A 23,757-nucleotide genomic window follows, 5' to 3' on the forward strand; every position below is an offset into this window, starting at 1 on the left:
ATTATCATAAAGATTGCTTCCCCTGAGTCCTAAAAGACCTATTGACTATAATTCCTTTGATGTTTAGCCTTCTCTTTTTATGCCACTTTACGCTTACATACTTACAACCTGATTCCAAGCAAGAATTTATTTATCACTAAATCTAGGTTTCATATAGCGAGAAGGCTAAAATTTTGCTCAATTGACTATTAATATCTTTATTGCTATGACATTGTAAAGTAAATTTTAACACAAATAATCTACTTATAAATTTTAGAAAACAAATGTTATAAGTATAATTAGTTGACATCAAAGTTATAATTTAAGCGTTGAGCGAAAATATACATAAGAATTGAGAATTCGGAGTTTCAGTTTGAGTCTAAGATAAGAGTAGTAAAAGGCAAATATTTTAATCAAATGACAAATTTTGTAATAATTAATATAAATAATTATTTTTTATACCTTTCAAATGCATAGTCAGATAATAAATAAACCGTACGAGAGTTTTGATTCACTTTATAATCTCCGAAATCACTTAACATATATTGTGAGGTCTGTGGCTCTCTGACAGGTCCATTACCAATTTGACAATTGATGTTGAAGTTATTGTATTATCTGCGATTACTTTGAAGTACGAGCTATCGCTCGATACAATCTATTGGCTTTGCCCTAACAATACATAGCTTCGTTTCTTTTTGTTATTTTGCTGTTGATAATTTTGATATTTATATTTTTTTGCCTTATCTTATGAGTGTTTTTGAAATCTATTAAAATTTAGTAAAACTATTTAGGTCAAAGTGAAATGTGTACCTCGTTATGTGACTCATTTTAATTATTTTGTTTGTAAAGTATGTTATTAGTTCGACCATGTTATTGTTTCTGACATAGTATATCACATCTGTAAAAAGTGGAAGTCTGTCCTCATGGATACGCCGCCTGTACCTAAACCTCGGAGCGCATTTCCGCCCCAAAATGATTTAAGAACACCCGTACCTCTGCCACGAACAAAGGCACCGGTGATTCAAGACAGGGTCACTGCTACAAATATATTACGTTCGATCAGTTCCGTGTCCAAACAAATATCAGAAGATGTAGCACAAAAAGTGAGTAGCTCGGCTAAGTCTGCTAATGAAAAATTTGAAAAGTCAATTCTGGATGGATCTAAGTTTGCCAAAGGGACTTTAGAAAAAACGTTAAGTACATCGAAAGCTGTTCGGGATTCTGTCACAAAATCCGTTATAGAAAGTACGAAAACTGCAGGCCTAAAATTACGTATGACTAAGAAAACAGAAACCTTTGATAATTTAGACAACCAGAGGTGTACTTCTATGCCAGCTGTTGATGTAAGTTTTTTTGACAATATTCAATTTCACTCACCACTACTAGAACAGAAGCGATTTAGAAATGAAGACGACTGCTTAAATCGTAATAAAGTGTCACCACTCCAGCTGAACTCGTCCCATCTTGATGACCTGTCACTGTTTTCTAGCAATTCTGATTCCAATGCAGATACAGTGAGTAATTTTTCACATGACAGTAAAGAAAATGAATGTATTGATGCTTGTTTGAATTTTGATAGTGAAAATGCTTATGATACTCCGAAGCCATCAAGACCTAATAGTGTTGTAAGCATTAGGTCGGCCCCTGAGATACCAGAGAGGCGAAAAAAAAGAGAAAGTTCTACTGAAGTTATGAGACAGAACTCTTTGTATGAAAATTGGACCCTTCCACATCCATCTCCTAGCTCTTCTAAGGCTGTAATGGAAACAATTCCAAGACCAAGTAAGAGTACTATTTATGAGTTTGATCCATTGACAAGCAGTATCACTTCTGCACAAAAATATGAAGGGGTTAGTAATGAGTTACTTCTATTAGAGTCATTCCTGATTGGAGATACATATGGGACAATTGTATCAACAGATAGTGGAAATGACGATGTTGTTTATGATATTGGTGAGAGTGATTACTTTAATCCACCCACTCCACCTGAACGATTTGATAGTCTCTTACCAGAAGAAACTTTGTGTAAGACTACATCATCTTCACCAACTACCGATAAAGAGAAGAATGCTAATTGGTATGTCAGCAATGATTCAGGAGCAGTAGTACCTACAGAAGGGGATGTAAAACATTCTAATTCCATGATGCAAAGATTCTCTAATATGCTAAAATTTGACAATGTATTAAACAAGTCTAATAAGCAAACATCACAAAAAGTTGAAATAGTACAAAGACCTCCTATAAATAATTTACCTGTACCATATTATAGTGGAATTTTAAATAAGGTAGTTTCAGGAGTAGAAGATTTGTTTAAAAATTCACAAAATCGCTATTGTGTTCTGTCAGATCAAAAATTGATGTGTTACACAGATCCAACAAACTCTATTTTGAAAGAAGCGTACACATTTGAAAATATTTACTGTCTGCAACTTGTTTTACCACTTTCTTCCAGGTAAAAATTCTCATTTAATATTGTCAACATCATTATATTTCATAGTATATTTTTTTTTTAGATATTTAACTTCTTTATTTCCAACAGCACCACAAGCAACTCTTACTGTTTTGAACTGACCGTGTCGACTGGTGTTCGTAATACTCCACGGAAGATATTATTCAGTTGTGCGAGTGCTTCTGAAAGACGTAATTGGACTCAAAAAATTGCTGAACACCTAACCAATGGTTTTCCCACAAAATATACAGCAGAATACACTCGTTGTGGCTGGTGCTATCTGAAGGTATTGTATATGTATATTATGAAATTACAAAATTTACATATATTTGCTACTGATAGCAATTCAAATTTTATCCTCAATAATATGTTAATATAATATAATATGTTATTACAACACATGTTACAGCTTTTTAAAGATTTGGGCTCAAATAAATATTTTATACACATTAGTAATAAAAATATTAATATTAGAGAAATTGAAATAAATATTTCAATTTCTCTAATATTAATATTTTTATTACTAACTAATATGCTTTGTCTGTATGTACAATGTAAAATGATTTTTTAACGAATCCTTTATGGATCAATGTTGTACTATTATATACGCTAGTCATGAACTCGCGCAACCGTTAGGCATTCGTATAATACTTCGATTAAACATTAATCACGTCGGCATTCTTCACATCAGCACCAGTACTTTATATCGTCGTTGTATTACTTATTCAACCCTTTCTAAAATCCTTACTAAAAATACTCAATAAACAAACGCTTCAAAAACTTGTCAAATTCATAATAAATAAATGTATCTTTGTGGTGCCAGTTATAACAGATAGGTAGATGAAACTAACATATAGAGTGATGAACATTAGTACAAGTTTATCGTAATAAATTAATAACACGCGTATTGAGCACAATACTCCATTTCATTTACACAATATTTATCTCTATTCCTTATCGCTCCGATGTACTACCTTTGTTAGTTGATGTAGTTATTTTATTGCATTTGAACAATATTTGCCCTTTATATAAATTCATAGAAACATAAACACATAAAGGATTTATGTGTTTTTGTTTCTATGAATTTATTAAGCTTAATTTATAATAATAACATTTATACGTATACAAAACTATTCATACATTTTTTATGTGCTGCACTCGAATTGATTCATGCCTACACAGTCTACAGTATGCAAGTAATTGACCTGTTTATATAATGACACATATATTGGATCAAAGGCAATGCGATTGTCCCCACATCGTATTCGAAACTGGCCTTTAATATCTATAAAATAGTATGGGTAAAGAGCTAAAGTTACTTTAACGATATATATTTTGTGTACCTAATTAGTAATACGGCAAATTCTTCTAAAAATACTTTATTGAGATTTTATTTAAGTATTGGCTTGTATTTCAAATTATAATAATGAAAAAGAAAACACTGATTTATACACTTCTGCAATGTGAGAACATATAGCATGTTTTGAAATACAAGTTACATTGCCCTTTTTTGTTGTATATTTGCTTTGTGAGAATGAGAAATGCATATGCGAATGATTGTACCACAGTCTTATTGATTTTATGGTGTGTTTTATATTTAGCGAACTTTATCTGCATGCATACACGATGAAATATATCAAATACATTTTTTAATTCACTTACTTAATCTTATCGTATATTATGTCTATAAAAAGATCGCTGCTTTTTTCACGCGCATCACGCAAAAACTGCCGAATATTTCGACATGAAATTTGTACCATTATATTCAGCGTATTTCAGATGAGGTTTTTGTCTAAACATTATCATGCAATAAAATTCAACGTATAATATAGTCAACGTTTATAGTCATTTCGTATGTAATTGTAAAAACGCTCGATGCGAATGTGTTTTTTGATACGTTACGTTGTATTATGTATATATATATATATATATATATATATATATATATATATATATATATATATATATATATATATATATTTTTTTTCTTTCCGCGCTATCTCTCACGAATCGAGCGCGTTAGATAATCGAATGATACTGAAAAATATTTATTTATAAATGAATTTAACCGATCCACATTTAAAACAAGATCTTAATTTGTAATGTTAAATATTCATCAATTATCGTACTCTTTGTGGAGCTGTTTAAGTTTAACATTAATTTTAGTAAACGTGATCAAAAGTATTAAGCAACTAGTATTCCGTTATCTTGATCTTAAATAATCAAGACGTTTGTAATCTTCATCATTTATTGTTTTGAAATGTGCAGCTATTTTATCGACTACTTTAATAAAGATATTAAAACTGTTATTATGAATAAAATACATTTAATTAAGGAAACTCTTCCACATTTTTTAAATAATTATTTGAGAGTTTCCAATAAATATGTATTATTACGTAGAGGTTTAGAGTTATATTATGTGTGTAATGATTTTGGTTTTGGCTGTTGCTATGGCAGTTGAAAGTATATGTTGTATATGAGAAGGTCGCAACGGCGAGATCTAATGCAAAAGGGAATATGTTGATTGACAGGAAGGTGTCACTGGTGAGTGGCGCGGCGCGTGGGTCATGCTGATCCGTCGGGTGCTCGCCTATTACAGCAGCAGTGATGACGTACGCACCGTCGACCTCAGGAAAACGAGATGTGTCGGTACGTATGTATACAGTTTAAAACATATATAACATTTTTAGATATAGATTCATAGATACATCATAACGAAAATTTTGCATTTATGAATGATTGTCCATAAACCTTTTGTCCGAGATATATTTATTATTTTACAGCAAAACTAATGTCATAAGACATCTTGGGGTCAAAGTACAGTTTTTTTTTAAACGGGTGTATCAATTCAACAATGATTCTGTCCGTAACGGTAAAGCTATACAAGCGGACGGATGACGTCCCATCTGTCACTAGTTCCTATATAGGAATTATATTCTAGTCTATACTGTTTTATAATGGCTTACAATTTGTATTAATCCCAGACTTATGTATCAGAATCGTCAGTAATATGGTAATTTTATAACAATGAAACGAGCAATGTCACGCAGATAGAGCAATATCACAATAGTTATTTGCAATTATTCATTACCGTATTGAACCTTTCGTTGCTTAGTTTGTTTTTTTCCACGTACGTAATGAATAACACAGCGACAAATTAGGCAAGTAGTAAATAAATAAAGTTACTAGATGTCGCCTACGGTTTCGCCCACGTTTTGGGGGTTGGTCGTGAGGTGTTAGGCAAGAAAGCCTTTATCGTTTTTGGAGTGCAAACTTTATACCAAATTTCATCAAAGTCGGTTAAGGCCACGAAAGAGCAACAGATAGAGAGACAGATTACTTTGGCATTTATAATTAAATAATATAGGTTAACTCGGAATGAATGGCGATACGACTACTATAATTGCATCGATGATACTTCTTATCTGTTCTAATATAACTATATTAGCTCCTCAATGGAACTATACTATAACTATAGTATAGTTCCATTGAGGTCAAATTTATTTGTTTGTATGCAGCGGCTATTCTCCGTAACTGTTGATCCAATTGTACAAAAGAAATCACGGGTAGAAATCAACATTATTGCGGTTTGCGGCAATAATGTTTATTTAAAATAATTTTCTTTATTAATAAATTACAACCATGCGAAGCCGGTGAGGGTCGCTTGTGATATCAATATGCAACTATCTTATAGTGATGGGCCTAAAATCACAGGACCCTTAATTTGTTTTTATTCATTATTTATTTAGTATCGCCGACATACGATTCTCGTGAGTACATTGAATCGTGCTTTGGTGTTTTAAAACGTATGACCAAATCAAGCATATTAAATATATATTAAAGCGAATTTTAACAAAAATAAATTTTACATAGTTGTACCTATACAATAAACATAGGAAATACAAAGTAAGATAAAGTTAAATCTGAAATTGAGTATGACAAAACCAAATATAAAATTTAAAATATTAATAAAAACAAAATATAAATATTGCATGTACTTTGCGACCTATCATGCTAACAAAGATATATTTTTTAGGACGTTATCATACAAAAGCAAATATATATTTTTTACAACGCAGTTTGTAACGTAAAATTAAATTATTAGAAATTAAAAAGTTTTTATGCTAGTTCGAGTAGATACTAATTAATCATCCGTTGTAAGTTGACGAGACTTGATGATTCATTGGTTCTAGGTATCGTTGCCTTCATATAGTTGTGTTTATTTAGAAAACGGCGCATACTCCAGCAATGATACATCTCATTATCAAAGAATATCTGAGCGATGGAATTATTCGTGTGTTAGTTTAGGACTCAGCTCATCACTTTAAATGATATAAACATCGCAGAAAGATGAACGACAATGAAATAGAAATAAAATGTACTTCGAAGTAGAATACTGAATTCAAGTAGTTATTTACAAGCACCATTTGAATCATCATTTTGTCACGTCAGTCATGTAATTCCAATATCTTACACGCTTAGAAAAACATACATTACATACTCTTGTCGAAACTTTAAGAAGTCTTCTGGGATACCGTTTATTTCGTGATTTACGTGTTATTTTCCTGTATTGCTTAAATTAGATGCAATGTGGCAATATTATCAAAAACAATTTTTTTCGATTCGAAAATCGAATCTGATATAACTTAGGTGTCATTTTAATTAAAAATACTCTTTCTTTATAAAGTTCAATAGTACCTTTACAAGACTATGAGTTTTGTATTTTAGATGATTCAAATGTCAATAAATATATTCTTCGTACAAACATGTGCTTCAGAATCGTATACTCATTACTTTTATGTATTTTTTAGTTACACAAGACGCAGACGACGAGACTAAACAGGCATGCCCTTCAGATGGAAGCCCGAACTTACTCTTAGATTGCCCACAAACTACTTTATATTTACGATTTCCACATGAAAGAGAACTAAAGGTGAGTTTAAAATACTTACAATTATTAGACACTAATTAAAAATATTGTCAACGACAAATAATAAACACTTTTTAACATATGCGAGTGTCCTATAATTGAGATAATTTAATGATCTCATAATGCTATATAAAATATGCTTAAAACAGTTGATGAAATCTCGTTCAGTAACATTTATTCTTATTCATAAGTGTTTCTTACTAATAAGACATGATTCACGAGTATTGTATTACTTCATTTCTTAAATACGTCGACAGTGTTGTTATAACTGAGGTTAGCTAATTTCTCGGAAATATTTAGATGTAAAACTTTAATAAACAAATAATGGTTCTATTACTCAAATATGAAATTTTAATCAAATCTTTACATCGGTGATAAGACCACTTTTTACGGTTTCCGTCGGGGTCGCTCAGCCGGTGATCTTCTAGTTTACCTTACTCATAGATGGGCGAAAGCAGTTGAGAGCAAGGGGGAGGCATTAGCAGCCAGTCTGGACATAGCGAAGGCCTTCGATCGCGTGTGGCACAAAGTGCTTCTTTCGAAGCTTCCTTCCTATGGGCTTCCCGGGAAATTATGCAATTGGATTACCAGTTTTTTGGCAGATCGGAGCATCAAGGTCGTTGTCGACGGTGCATGCTCCGACTTAAAATTCGTCAATGCTGGTGTTCCACAAGGCTGCGTTCTATCACCCACTCTGTTTCTTCTGCATATCAATGACTTGTTGCAAATCAATAATATTCACTGCTATACCAGACGACAGCACCGTAGACACCTCATACACCGGCCATGCTAATATTTCTCGGGAAAACGTCGAAGAAAACCGGAACAAACTTGTGTCTGAAATCGAGTCTTCATTAAACAAAGTCTCGAACTGGGGTCGGCTAAACCTAGTCCACTTCAACTCCAAAAAGACGCAAGTTTGCGCGTTAACTGCTAAAAAAACACCATTTGTCGTATCTCCACGATTCGAGAACATTCCGTTAGCCGCCACAGCTAGTATCGGAATACTTGGCGTCGATGTTTCGAGCCTTGTTCAGTTCCGCGTCAATTGGAAGGCAAAGCCAAATTGGCATCAAAAAAGCGGTGTGCTCAGCAAAGCAAGAGGAGGCAAGGTAAGTCTATACAAGGCGCAAATTCGGCCTCACATGGAATACTGCTCTCACCTCTGGGCGGGTGCTCCCCAGTACCAGCTCCTTCCATTTGACTGTATCCAACGTAGAGCGGCTCGAATTATCGACGATCAAGCCCTTTCCGATCTGCTTGATCCTTTGGCTTTGCGTAGAGATGTTGGATCGCTCTGCACCTTCTACAGAATTTATCACGGGGAATGTTCCGAGGAATTGTTCGGATTAATCCCGGCTGCTGAATTTCAACTTCGGACATCTCGTCAAAATTCCAAATATCACCCGCACCACCTAGATGTCCGAAAATCCACAACAGCGTGATTTTTAAGACATTTTCTGCCTCGCACAACCACTCTGTGGAACCAGCTTTCGCCGGCGGCTTTTCCGAACCGATACGACTTGGGAACCTTCAAGAAAAGAGCGTACTCTTTCCTGAAAGGCCGGCAACGCACCTGCAAGCCCCCCGGTGTTGCGGATGTCCATGGGCGGTGGTAGTCACTTTCCATCAGATGAGCCTCCTGCTCGTTTGCCACCTTTTGACATAAAAAAAAAATATGTGGGCCATAAAGACATTTATTACTATTATTGTTTCCAGGGTTGGAAGTACATGGTGAAACTGGCCGCACACAACAACGGCGCACACATCCACCACCAACAGTTAACAAAGGAGGATGTCCCAGTCATAGTAGACAAATGTCTTAGCTTCATTTATGCACATGGTATGTATGTATATTGGAATATTTCAACCAAAAATAACAATTTCAAATCTTAAAATAAGCTTAACATTATTTCCGTCAAATTAAAAGTATTCATTTAAAATAAAGTAGGGTTTGAGAGAGATAAAAATTAATAATAGGATTTTTTTAGTCTGTTGAATAGATCTAATATATAATGTAATACCAGCAGACACGGCCACTCGTTGCTGTGGCTACCTTACGGACAAAACCCTGTCTGAAATACGCTTAATATAATAGTTAATTTATTAGATCTAGAACATATTTTTAAGATATTTTATTTGGTCCGGGCTATATACGACGCCTTTAGAATAATCACTTAATATGTTCATGTTATTAATATTCAATATATTATCTAAAAATAAGTGTTTTTCATAACATTATTTAAGCTAAACCATTAGCAGTATGGATAGTAAGAATCGTACGAGTGATAGGGTTAGGGCGTACCCCACAGGCGACGTGCAGGGATAGCACCCGGGTCCTGTGGGAAATGGACAAGGGTTGTTGCATCGGAACGGGCTTGTGCGGCGCAAGCTCGATGTGTAAGAGAGGTAAATCTGCGGTGTGCAACTAGAAAAGTAGGAACGATGTCTGATGTCTGAGGAAGAGAGCTAGCCAATGTACTAAAAAGGCGACGGATAAATGCAACTTGCCTGCAAGGGACGCAGTGGAAGGGTGCAAAGACTAAAACTAGAAATAGGAGGATGTAAGTTCTCTTATTGTGGAAGTGATGGCAAGAAAAGTAGTGTGGGTGTAGTTTCAAATAGTAGATTGAAAGATTGCGTGGTGGATGTAAAAAGAGTGAATGATAGACTGATAGCTATTAAATTGATTGCGGAAGAACAGAAGACAGAGGATGTCTGCATGGGTGGTGATTTCAATGAACATGTAGGAGAGAGTCATCACTCTCTCTAATGAAAAAGTGTATGGTGGGTGGGGATTTGAAAACCGGAAGGCTGACAGCGAGGTACTATTACAAGCTGCCTGTGCTTTCGAACTTTCGATAGCAAAAACGTGGCTTGAGAAGAAATAGGACCACCTGATAACTTACAAGAGTGGCCACCACGCTACACAGATAGACTACTTTTTTAGTGAAGCGGAGGAGTCTATGATGTGTCAAAACTGTAAAGTTCTGCTGGGCGAAGCATTAATCGCTCAACATAGGCTTGTGGCCATGGAGGTAGAATTAAGTGTCTCGCCCAAAAACAGCAAGACACGGCCACCTCCAAAGACAAAACGATTAAGAAAAGATGGCGTATGTTAGAGAATGAAAAATGTGGAATGAAGATTTAGGACCAAATCGATAAAATTATGTTGGAATAAAATGGTCAGGTGATACCAAAGACAAAAGGAAGGTCGCAAAAGACGTGTTTGGAGAGTCGAAAGGAAAAGGTTTGATAAATAAGGATACATGGTGGTGGAAGAAGAAGAAGTGCAATATGTACTGAAAGAGAACAAAGTGGCTTTTAAAGAATGTCAGTTTGTATAAAATGAGAATGCAAGTCTGAAAGATGTAACAATGGAAGTTTACAATGAATGGAAGAGCAATGGAATGGCAGTAGCAGTTGCCAGAGCCAAGAACAGTGCACAACTCACTGCACAAGCCCTAAAGGCCAGAAGGATCTCTTCCAAAGTACGAAAGAGGGACACGGTAGAAAAGAGATATAACGCATATCAAGTGCATGAAAAATGAGGTTGGTGAGGTTTTATGTAGAGATATATATTAAATAAAAGACCGATGGAAGGCTTATTTTGAATAGCTTATGAATGAAGAGAATACTGGAATGGTATGCTCCAAGACACAAATAAATAAGGGATTAGTAAGACAAATGGACGAGGTAATGACAGCAGTCAGAATCTTGAAAAATGGGACCGACAAATCCTTCCCATTTTTCATGCTTCTGAGCCCAGCCCTTCAGGCTCCAAAGGGCCAGATCATATACTAGTTGTATGGAAGGTGCTAAAGAGTGACGGATGATTGTGGTTGACTTTATTCTTCAATAAATTATTGCATGAAGAAACCATCCCACAAGAATGGTGCAGTAGTTCACTAGTACCCGTGCATCTTCAAAAACAAAGGGGACGTAAAGGGGGATTGCAACAACTATAGAGGGATAATGCTACCCAAGATCAATTTGGGCTTATGCCAGATCGGGAGAGACAGACGTGCTCACAAGAACTTGGACATGGTGTATATTGATCGAGGAAGCCTTATGATAGGGTGCCTCGTGAAGTGTTATGGTGGGCCATCAAAGAGAAAGTTTGCCTGGGAATTAAGTGGAGTTAGTCCGTGCTATAATATCGTCTGCCGGCAACACCGACCAGTTCAATGTGGCTGTAGGCTTACGTCAAGGGTCGGCTCTTAGTGTTTATCTCTTCCTGCTGATTATGGAAGCCCTGACGGCGGACATACAAGAAGAGGCCCCTTGGTGCATGCTGTTTGCCGACGACATTGTTCTGGATGGTGACTATGGACCTGAGATCCAGAGCAGATTAGAGGATTAGCAACAGAAACTAGAGAATATTGGCTTGAAAATCAGCAGAACGAAGACTGAAAACATATTCTGCGAATTCGGTGATCTCTTCGGTCTTGAAATGGCTTCAAGACCAGAGAGATGCGATTGTTGACGGGCCCCTTTCCTGCGACTTTCTATTAGTGTACAGTGTGTGTAATACAGCACAGTATTATCCACCATCCACCCTGTGGGATGAAATGGCGGCAGGTTATGGAAAATTGGCAATTTGTGACCCCCATATTCCTCTTGAACTTAAGGGGAAGATCTATTCTTATAGATGGTCACATTTGCTGTTCTATTTAGATCAGTGTTGGGCTAGAAAAGGGATGATTGAAAGAAATCTGCATGTAGCGGAGATGAGATTGTTGAGAGGAATGTGTGGTGTGTTAGAGTATGGAATGAGTACATAAGAAGAAGTTTGAAAGTGGCACCGGTAACCGAGAAGCTATGTGGAAACCGGCATAATAATGCGGAGGAAGGGCCATGTTGTGAGGAAGGTCTTGAGCTTGGACTTGGATGAATATGAAAGTATAAGACGAACAAATAAACGATGTATCGATTGTGTGAAAGGACGATATGGCTAGAAATATTTTTACTAGTGAGATGACTTCAGACAGAGAAGTATGGGAGAAAAAATCATGCTACGCCGACGTCAAAATAAAACTGTGCTAAGGGCATGAGGATGGATGATCTGAAAGCTACACTTGACACTCGCCAAACGTGCTACTTTACTAATGTGCATGTACTTAGTGGCCATCCGTGGGCCTTTATTTTGACGCGTTCGTAGCTGGACACTATCTAGACATTTAAATAATCAAAGAGTAATTCGTATGTTTCTTTTCAGGTAGTTTATCGGAAGGTATCTACCGTCGTTCTGGAAGTGCGACGGTTCTTTCGGAGCTTCTCGCTCGATTCCGCCGGGACTCGTGGTCAGTACAACTCACACCAGGGCGGCACTCGGAGCACGATGTGGCCGGAGTGCTAAAGCGCTTCTTCAGAGATCTTCCCGAGTCGCTCGTGCTCCAGGATAAACACAGCGTTATGACATCCGCTCTAGGTAGTTTTTTTTTAAATAATTAAATATATATATGTGGTATACTAAGATCGTTAGGTTATTTTTTTTAATGTTACACCTCCTTACTAGAGGATTATATTTTTGCTTATAAGTATGGTGACACCAGACAGCTGTCAGAGAATGTAACCCGATGTAAGACGTGTTGATTTTGAGTCATGGAATAGTCCAAGATTAAGAAGCTTGTTTATGGAAAAAGATTACTTGGCGGGACTGCACGACTGATTTTACGGTCATTAGGCAGTGTGAAAGATTGGGAAACTTTGAAAAAATATCTTTTAGACGAATTTGGTTCCAAGTTAAATAGCGCTATAGTCCATAAGAAGCTTGTGCCTCGCGAAAAAGAAAAACGAAGAAACATTCCAACAATATTTTCTGCATATGAGGGAATTGGCTTTACACGCCAGTGTAGAAGATGATGCTTTAATAGAGTATGTGATTGATGGTATTCTTGATTCTGAAACGAATAAAGCTATACTGTACGGCGCTAGAGACATAAAGAAATTCCGCACTAAGCTAGATTCCTATAGTAATTTAAGGAAAATAATCGATAGTAAGAATAGTGCTAGACAGAATAATTCTGCGACTGCGAGTTCGTCAGCTAAAGTTACAGGACGTAAATCAACGATTAATAGATGTTTCAAATGCGGCGATATAGATCACCTTGCACCAGCTTGTACAAAAGGAGTTAAACGTTTTCGCTGCAATGAATATGGCCATAAAGGTACCGAATGCCTAGGAAAACAGAGGAAAACTCTAAACATCCATAACGATAAAGAAGAAGAAAAGACTCCTTTTAAGAAGATTATAATTAATGGAATTGAGATGACTGCATTAATTGACACCGGCAGTGACGTAAACCTAATTATGTTTACACAATTAAAAGTATTTGAAGAGGATAAGCCAAAATACGAGAATAATTCTAAAATATGTCTGACTGGAATTGGAAAAAAGGAAATAAATACGGAGGGATACTTCACAGCTATATTACAAATAGATGATTGTTTTATTGATATAGTTCTCCATGTAGTAAAAGACGAAACTATACCCGTTAACATAATTCTCGGCAATCCAATATTGTACGATCTCAATATTAATTCTTCGTCAGATGGAATTACGAGAATAATGTACGCGAAAACTTAAATGTAGGAGACGGAGTTTTCTAAAAAAAAAAGTTTCTTAAAGAATACAAAATTAATGAAGCTTAGAAAGAAAGTAATGTTGAAATGAAGATCGTACTTACCGGTGAAACCCCAATTTACCAACGTCGATTATCACCTCTGGAAAAATAAATTGTTGACAAACAGATAGAAAAATGGACAGAGCAGAAAATTATTAATCCGAGTAATTCCGATTTTGCAAGTCCGGTTGTTTTAGGCAAAAAGAAGAATGGGCAATATCGATTGTGTATTGATTATAGGAGATAGAATAAGAAGATAATACAGTAAAGATTCCCGCTACCATTGATAGAAGATCAATTGGACCGTTTAAGGGAGAAAGTCAATGTTGTTTCAAAATTTAAAGTAACTAAATTAAATCATTGCAATTATTTCTTGGTCGCACTGGCTACTTTAGAAAATTTATAAAAAACTACTCTTTAACAGCCAGGACAGTTACAGATTTACTCAAGAAGAATGTGGAATTTTACTTTGATGAAAGCTGCGAGAAAGCGTTCATAGAGCTTAAAGACATATTATGTAGTTCAACCGTCCTCTCCATCTACAGTCGAACTTATGAGACGGATCTCATAGGTATGCGAGTGAGAAAGGCTTTGGAGCTGTACTCTTACAAAGAGATCCAGAAGATAATCAAATGCATCCAGTACACTCTATGAGCAAAAAGACCTTACCTATAGAAAAAAATTATCATAGTTACTTAGAGTTTTTTAAGGAATAGCGGAAGCTATAAAAAAATTCCGTGTCTACTTACTTGGTATACATTTTAATATCGTGATGGACTGTACCGCATTAAATATGACGCTGCTGAAAAAGCATTTACCTCTACGGGTGGCTCGTTTGGCTTTACTACTTGAACAGTACGACTTTGTGATTGAACATAGACCAAATTTAATGTTACAACATGCAGATGCTTTGAGCAGACATCCTGTTTGCTTTATACTTACTGAAACTACTCTTCGTATTAAAAAATCACAAGAAGAAGACGACCAGATTGACCAATTAAAAATAATCCTGAGATAAGAACCCTTTAAAGACTACATTATCGAAAATGGAATACTTGTCAAAGAGAAAAATGGTAGAAAACTAAGGGTGGTACCGAAGAATATGCAATACGACGTTATAAAGAAGAATCACGAGAAGGGACATTTTTCTATTGAGAAGACTGAAGAATTAATTAACCGAGAATATTTCATTGAATATCTCAAAAGAAAAATTAGAAAAGTAATAGATAACTGTAAAGAATGCATATTGATTATTGGAGTAAAGATGAAAGACGAAAATGATGAGATACTAAAGTTAATTGAAGAAGAGAGTATTGCAAGTTATAGTGAGAATAGATCTGAACTTAGACGGAAAACAAAAGAATTTATACAAAAGATACAAGATGAGAACGTGAAGAAAGAAGAAGTTTCAATAAAAACAGAAAAAAGGCTAATCAATATGGTATCGGTGATTTGATTGCCATTAAGAGAACACACTTCACACAAGGGTAGCAAATTATACCTTAAATTTTAGTGGCCTTATGAAGTGGTACAGAAGAAGCAGAATGACCTTTATGAAGTAAAGAAAGTTGGTCATGGTGAGGGTCCGATTAATACTGATTTGATGAAGCGTTGGATGGACCAAGATTTCGACATATCTGGGTCAGATGAATAAGCAGGATGACCGTGTGGTATACTAAGATAGTTAGGTTGATTTTTTTAATGTTACACCTCCTTACTGGAGGATTTATTTTTTGTAAGTATGGTGACATTAGACAGGTGTCAAAGAATGTAACCCCATGTAAGACGTGTTGATTTTGATTCCGAAGTTATTAAAGAAATATCACTCTTTTTGGCAAAAAAGCTGAGTCTAGTATTAAAATTTACTCGTATATTTTAAATATTATAATTTTATTAATTTATATGACTCTAAGTAATTTTATCAATTTCGTTAAGTTGGTTATTGTTATTTTGATTTTTTTTTATACCAGGAACAATCACGAATACAATTAGTTTTTTTTTATTATCTTCAGAAATCAAAGACACAAATGCGCGTCACGCTGTGTACCGAGCCGCAATGACGTCGTTACCGCCGATAGCTCGCAACACAGCACGCAAACTGTTCGCGCACTTGCACTTCCTACACACAATGGCGCACGCCAACAAGATGGCCGCTGAGAATCTCGCATCAGTCTGGGCTCCCACTATCATGCCTGCTGCTTTGGTAATTTGCAAATGTTATTATAATACAAAAAAAAATGTTATGTATTCATGACGAAAGCTTGAGATGTGGTTGAAGGCTAGCTATCTTACTGCCGTTTTCAATAACCTATCTAAGTTTACGGATAGATCGCTATCTCCGAATATCAGTATGAACTTATCTATCTTTAATTTGCTTTTCACAATCAAGGATAAGTGTTATCTATAATTAATAGACCGGGAGATGATGACACAAAATACTAGGTAATTTGTTCTTCAGGGGTCTAATTACGTAAAGGCAAAAAGGACAATGATGGTCAAAGCGCTCGCACCAGCGGCCCAATCGCGTGGGCGTTAATCGAACGCGTCGGATAGATTACGAGTGTCGAACGATTTGTTCCACAAAACTGCTTGTATTTTCAGATAGTCGAAAAAAAAAGAAGTAGGCGGTAGCGTAATGCCGTACTTCTCGGGTGTGACTTACAGGGGGAAAAGTGCAATCATACTTGAAATACTTATTTATTTGACACGTTTTAAAAATACGATTGTAAAATACGTAAAATCATTTTTTACATCATGGCATCATTGTATTCTCGTCATTTGGATGCAATTGTACGTAAAAAAATTTATTACAGATTGTAAACATGGGGCGGATGACTGTCGGACTTGAGCTAAAAGGTGAAAAGGAAAAAAAAATTGACGATTTGTACCAGTATGGCATTAGTATTTTTGGAAATTATACGATACAATGTGACCATTATTATATTGGCCATACTTGTAGTAGAGGGAAAAAGTGGCGCCATACTTGAAAAACCTGATTTTTTGACATGTTTTCAAGCTAGAAGACATAAAATCATTTGTTACAGTATGGTATCATTGTATTCGGTTCATTTGGATAAAATTCAACCTAAAAAAAATAATCCCATACTATAACTATAGGGCGGAAGACTGTCACACTCGAGCAAGATATGAAAAAAAAATTGGAACGAATTGTAACAATATGGCATTTTAAATCATTTCCAAACTTGAAAAAAAAACAACTATGCTTTGGGAAAATTACACCGTACTTATGGTGAAGTGCCAAAGTGGTGCCATACTCGAAAAAATAAAATAAGAATGTTATACAACATAACATCTGCTTATAAGACAAGATTGCCGCCACCTAGGTGTTTGAAACTTTGTATTTATATTCGTTAAACCTAAAACTTAGAGGAAAAATTAGTGCCATACTGGTACATCGTTCGAATTACGAATAAAATCTTAGGATTTTGAAAAAATATTGTTTACATTCGCCACCTCCCACAGGTATGGCATTATTAGACTTCTATTTATGATCATACAGGAAACTGTTAAAAAGTTTCAGGGTGGTACAAATCGTTTGGCGAAAAAAAAAATTACTCCTTTGCAGTGGTATGGCGGCCATTGGGAACTTTCGGAAAAGTATGGCAAGGTAATTTTCGTGAATGGCTACTCGACGATGATTAGCTATGCAAAAATTAGGCTGGTACAAATGGTTGAATTGTTTTATTTAAATTAATGTATTCGCGTCGGCATGGCGGGCTGTAAGTCACACCCGAGAAGTATGGCATTACGCTACCGCCTATTTCTTTTTTTTCAAATTTTTTTGAAAATACAAGCGTTTTTGTGGAACAAATCGTTCGAAACTCGTTATTTATCCGACGCGTTCGATTAACGCCCACGCGATTGGGCCGCCGGTGCGAGCGCTATGACCATCATTTTCCTTTTTGCCTTTACGTAATTAGACCCCTGAAGAACCGCCATACTGGTACAAATGACCTAATATTTTGTGTCATCATCACCCGGTCTATAACCATTGAAACCATTTTTCCCTTTTCCCTTTTCCCTCTCACCTATCTAAACTTCTTCGAACGTTTCGTTTTACTATAACTATAAAACCAATTTTATGCACAAAACATGTTTTACTTTTATTTTTTTTAATTTGCTTATTATATATAATTCAGCAATAAATTATTTTAAATACAAACAAAGTATTAATACATAAAAAGGGTTGTTTCGTTTGATTTACTGGAATTTTCTGGAAATAGGAAAAAAGATAAACAAACCTTAGACTTAGTACTAAAAGTTTATGATTAATATGTCTTTATTTATAATACAACACGATTACATTGAATTACTTATTTCCAACTTAATTTTACTTCCAAAATTCCGATAACAGTTTCGTCGACGTTTAAAACGGCATTTTTTCGCAAGCCCATAGTGATTAGTGATATCATAGATTAATAAAGCTCTCGACCAATGATATCGAATCATCAGTTTGATGTCAAATGTTGTTTATTTGGCTTTTTTCCTGTTATGGTTGGAATAGAGTGTACAGGCATAAGGGATATAGGGAATGGATAATATTTTTGACAGCACCAATATCTACGTACTATTTGCCGGTCCGCCTGCTTAATACATAAAAAAAAAATGATTGATCCTTTAATGACCAAGACCTGTTTCAGACAAGCCACAATCTACAAACTGCTTGGTCGGCCAAGGAACAGTATGTGGTTAGAGATCTGATCGCCAACTACGAGGCCATATGGGAACCTACTGAGGTTGAAGTCAGGCGGGAAGCCGCTATACGAAGAGTGCTAGTTCGGGTACTCAGTAACACAGTGCCTTCACCGCCTAAAGCGGCCGGGGACCTCAAAGCGTGGATTTACATTCACGACAGGAATACATGCCATCAAGTAGCCGTGAGTAATTTTAACAATAAAAGAACAAAGATTCAAATACTATTATTATTTTTTACTTCTTTCTTATATATTTATATATCATGCATATATAAAATATTTATAAATATTATTAAATATTAAGTAATAACAAAATCAAACTAATGAATTATTATTAACTAAGCGTTGACTCCAAAATTTGACCATATAAATACTACACATTATTATTCTTATACTCTTTTTGGTACAACTTTTGAACTAAAGCAATTAATCGTTACGTTTTTAGTTAACACCGAACAAAACTAGCTCCGATATATGCATAGAATTATGCGAAAAAAGTAAAATGGAATCACATTTGCTTATGCTCGAGGAGGTGATATGCAACGACTCTATGCGTCGAGTCGTTCATATAGACGAGGTAGTTCTAGACGTCGTCCTTAGATGGGGTTACTGGGACGAAGAAGATAGAAAAGATAATTACTTAGTGGTAAAGGAAAATAAGATACTTCACGAATTAGAAGCGCTACGACATTCGACCTCACTCGTCTGCGGTGAGCTGCGATTAGCAAATGAAACTATGAAAGCGTTCAAATTGCACATGTTCGAGTTTAATGACGCGAAGCTATGTTACTTCAAAGATAAACAGGTGAGCTCCACATTTTTACATTGACAATAATGTGATGAATATTTTATTGTAACTAATAGCTCTTAAAATAATTTGTCAGATAAAAGTATTTAATTAAATACGTTATGTTTAGGGTTCTCATAAAATAGAAGAATGGAATATAAAAGACATTTTGTGGTACGTCGGCCATGAACCCAAGCGAAATCCACAGTCACGTTGGTCCATTACATTTATACCTAGGAACAATAAACCGAAACGGTAAGTTATTTCTATTTACTTTTTAATAATTTGCACATAGAATACTAAATAGTTCTAATAATACAATTACTGAGTTTTATATATGTAGGAAAAATAATAAAGTATAAATCCGGTAACAGTTTTGTCGACGTTCGAAACGGCCTTTTTTTCGCAAATCCATAGTAAATATATATTATTAATGCTCTCGACCAATGATATCGCGACAATTTGCTGTCAAATGTTGTTTATTTGGCATTTTTCCTGTTATAGTTTGTCTAGAGTATATATAAGTGTATATTGTAAATAAATTATATGCAAATTTAAGGATTGTTCATCCCCTTCTCCGGAGATCATCCACATCTCCGCAAAATCATTGTATTGATAAAGAATGTTTAACAAGAAGTCAGTAACTTTGATTTATAGCAAATATTTCATTCATTATATCAATCGCAGTTATTCATAATGACAAAAATATGATATTTGAATTAGAATTCTAATGCTTGTTGCGACATCGTTCACGTCTGGGAATAGTTATAAATGTTATATTGTAGCTTGAGGACTATGTCACGATAATTAAAATGTTTTATATAAAAGTCGGTAATCTAAAGCATTATTTATTTATGGTAGGAAAAATAACATGTATGTCGGCGGAAAATCACGTATTTAAGAAAAACACGAGCCCGTAAATTATTGTTTTAATTATTTTTAATAATTGAAAACTGTTTGATTATTAAATTAATATTATTTAGTGAATTTTGAGATGTTAAATTAGTTTGAAATATTATTAGAGCCGGGACAAGCTACTCTGTCATGTATAAATGTAAAAGTATACTCTGTAATGTTTTTGTCTTTACAGTAACTTAAATTGTGACACAAACACTCATGAGATAGTACAGCCAATGAGCATTCTCCTACTTCGACATACATTTATTTGATAAAAATAATGATATTATTTGTTTCCTTTTACAGGAGTAAAGATCGACCGTGGTTTGGATGTACGTTAGCAGGCGCAGTCACGGAGGACCAGTTGAAATGGATGACTGCCATGACGTTCGCCGAACATAAAACCATTTTGCCGATTCCACGTCTTGTCATAACTTAGACTTACATAATTTTATACAGTGATAGAAATAATAATTTACTAGATATCGAAATGTGAAGATATTCTTAACCAAATGGTGATTCCGCTATACGTATTGTTGATTTCAGTTGTCATATTTTTAGATTTTATTTATTTTATTGATGTTAACAGTTTTTCCTTTCTCTCGTTTTCATCTATTAGATTTTATTTTCTACAAGAACTTTTTCGTAATGGGGCAAAATATACTAAATAAAATATAATAATGAAATTTTACAAAAGTGAAACAATAGGAACTCATTAAAGCAGTTTTAGGTTCGATTTCAATGTATAAATATGAAAATATGGAACACGACCGACTTATTAAAACCGGACTAAACCGGTTTCTTATTTAGATTGAATTAAACTCCATTTTTATAGAAGTATTTGTTTGTAGCTTAAACTGTATTGCTAATTTCTATGTTTATTTTACGTGGCTCAAATTCTGGGTTGTATTGGGTTAGAGTTTTTGTAAATAGTTTAAAGCGCACAAGCTAATAACGGAGTAATTATATAAAAATTCGATTTAGTGCGACTTGACACTGACTACTCATGTAAATTTTAAACCACGATAAGTCCAGCGAAGATAATGAATAGAATTTTCTAGTTTAATTATTCATATAAAATTTCAATCACTACCGTTAAAATATTTTATTAATCAAAAGTTATGTAGTAAGTTAAAATGATAGCAGTCTATATTGAAAAAAATATAATTATTGAATAATTAATTTATTACTAAATTAATATTTGCTTCATGCATAATGTTTATATTATTTTTAATTTTTGTTTTTACTTGTAATCAAGTTACCATATTAGTTTTATAGGAAATAATTTTATAGATATAGATAGATATTTTCACTGCATAAAGTTACGAAAAAGTAATAGAATAGGCTAGTTGACAAAATTTGGAAATTAGTTTAAAACTATAGCTTAGCATCTATTTCACCCCAAAAATATACTATTTTAAGAAAAATAGGTTTTTTATGTTAGTATTTTGAGTTTTTAGAAATGAACTTGAAATTGACCGCGAAAAAGGCCAAGACTGTCATGGCGTCTTGAATGACGTCACACCTCGCGAAACAGCCGTGTTTGTGTATGACAGTCAATTGTGTTTTTTAATAAATAATGAATTCCTCGTATTATAAATACTGTATGGTGCCCTAATGTGAAAGTACAACGATAAAAACGCCAGACAAATTATTCATATACGTACCAAACAATAAATAAATACGAATTAAGTGGTTAAAAATGGCATGGAGGCAAGATGCTCTTATTTTGTCAACTACTAATTCCACAATTTATTTCTGTGAAGATCATTTCGATGTAAGTATTAAATACAACTTGATATATCTATTTATAAATGTATAGTAAAAGAAATGAATTTAGCAAATATAATATATCACACATAACCTATAAAATGTTAGGACTAGAATAGGATTTTATGATTTGTTTGAGTTAAAATATTATTTTCGTTTTATAAAATGTAATAATTCAAACTCTTCTTATTTTTTTAGTTGCCAAATGATATGACTAATTAAACAGAGTATCATATTATGGGTAAAGACACAAGTGCGCATGAAACCAGGTTGTATACCAACGAAGTTCGAATGCCAAGAAGATATATGTTGAAAAAACAAAGTTTGTCAATAATCGCAGAGTGTTTGAAAGATCCAGAACCAAGTAGTACCCCCAGTTTATCTGCCATAATGATAATTGATAGCAATTAGCAACAACGTAGCGTTCCGCGCTTGTTTCGCGAGGTGTGACGTCACGCAACTCTGATTGGTGTTTAATGTCACGTGATTAAATGCCTCATTTTGTCGATTTTATTTTCCAAAAATATAATTAATCTTTTATTATTTTTGTAGAAAAGTTGTTTTTTTATTTACTAATTATCATGGTTAATCATTAGAAACTCAAAGCCATCCGATTTATTATTAGTGGAAACAAGCCTATTTATATAATTTTCTTTATTAGATTAGTTATATTGACTGGTTATTTGAATTCGATTTATAGAAAATATAAAAAAAAAATAACAATCACGTGCTAAATGAAATGTTTTATTGGTTATTGGGGCGAGTCGACTCTGCCCATAAAATCTTGCATTGAAATACTCATCAGTAGTTATATATTGTCGATGCATTATTAAAATTAGTTTTTATTATATTTATTTTGGCTCATATTTATGTACGTAGAGGCATTTTAACGAATTTGTAAATGTGAACAAATGTTTCACAACCCATCAAAATTTCCGTACATATGCGTCCGTCTAGAGAAAAAAAAATCACTTTCTGTAATTTTTTACTACCGAAAATATGCCGACTGTTTGTTTTTTTATATTGTCAGTGGCTTTTTTGTATTTATATTTATGTCAAGCATTTTTCGATGCTAAATAAATTTAAATCATGTCAGTTCTATAAATTGTAACTAATTTGTAAAAACTCAAATAATGACACCGACATATTTTTTGAGGCAATTTTTCCTTAAATATTACAACTGTTTGCTTGAACAATTACTTTTTAGACTAACAAAGTGCGATTCAATATGAATTTATACTTTCTAATCAGTATTGGATTATATTTATATAAATTATTATGTATTTAAAACAATTTGATAATTTTAATTTACATATATCGTACAATATGTATTTAAAACATTCGCGTTCAATATTTTGACTATTTTTTTTCTAAAACACGTGTAATATGAAGAGTCTGCTTTTTTTACTATTTATTAATCGTCAACATACCAAAATTCTCCATGGGAAAATAATTAGCATTAAACTTTTTAGGACCTTAAATTTTTTTTGATTTTATTTTAAAATTTAGATGATGTTCTATTAATACTCACATGTGCCTTAATGTAATGTATATCGAGTGTTTTATCAAGTTTTGACCATCTGTGGGATTAGCCTTGTCACTAA

The 23,757-nt window shown here is 34.2% G+C and overlaps 1 protein-coding gene across 1 annotated transcript; it reads left to right on the forward strand.

The window, feature by feature from the left end:
* Positions 1-642: 642 nt before the first annotated feature.
* Positions 643-21,547, forward strand: LOC125076071 (arf-GAP with Rho-GAP domain, ANK repeat and PH domain-containing protein 2). Its single transcript, XM_047688017.1, has 11 exons — positions 643-2,431; positions 2,519-2,714; positions 4,960-5,077; positions 7,240-7,361; positions 9,078-9,201; positions 12,577-12,789; positions 15,997-16,187; positions 18,646-18,882; positions 19,145-19,504; positions 19,617-19,741; positions 20,690-21,547. Exons 1-11 carry the CDS (start codon positions 903-905, stop codon positions 20,820-20,822), a joined length of 3,348 nt encoding a protein of 1,115 aa, XP_047543973.1. The 5' UTR covers positions 643-902; the 3' UTR covers positions 20,823-21,547.
* Positions 21,548-23,757: the final 2,210 nt, after the last annotated feature.

Source organism: Vanessa atalanta, chromosome Z (genome assembly GCF_905147765.1).
Source record: "Vanessa atalanta chromosome Z, ilVanAtal1.2, whole genome shotgun sequence".
Lineage (NCBI taxonomy): Eukaryota > Metazoa > Arthropoda > Insecta > Lepidoptera > Nymphalidae > Vanessa > Vanessa atalanta.

Excerpts from the sequence above, each read along its gene's own strand:
- LOC125076071 (XM_047688017.1), top strand. The coding sequence starts at position 903 with ATGGATACGCCGCCTGTACCTAAACCTCGGAGCGCATTTCCGCCCCAA. Across the intron at positions 12,790-15,996 it reads CGTTATGACATCCGCTCTAG|AAATCAAAGACACAAATGCG; the intron begins GTAGTTTTTTTT and ends TATTATCTTCAG. Across the intron at positions 16,188-18,645 it reads CTATCATGCCTGCTGCTTTG|ACAAGCCACAATCTACAAAC; the intron begins GTAATTTGCAAA and ends GACCTGTTTCAG.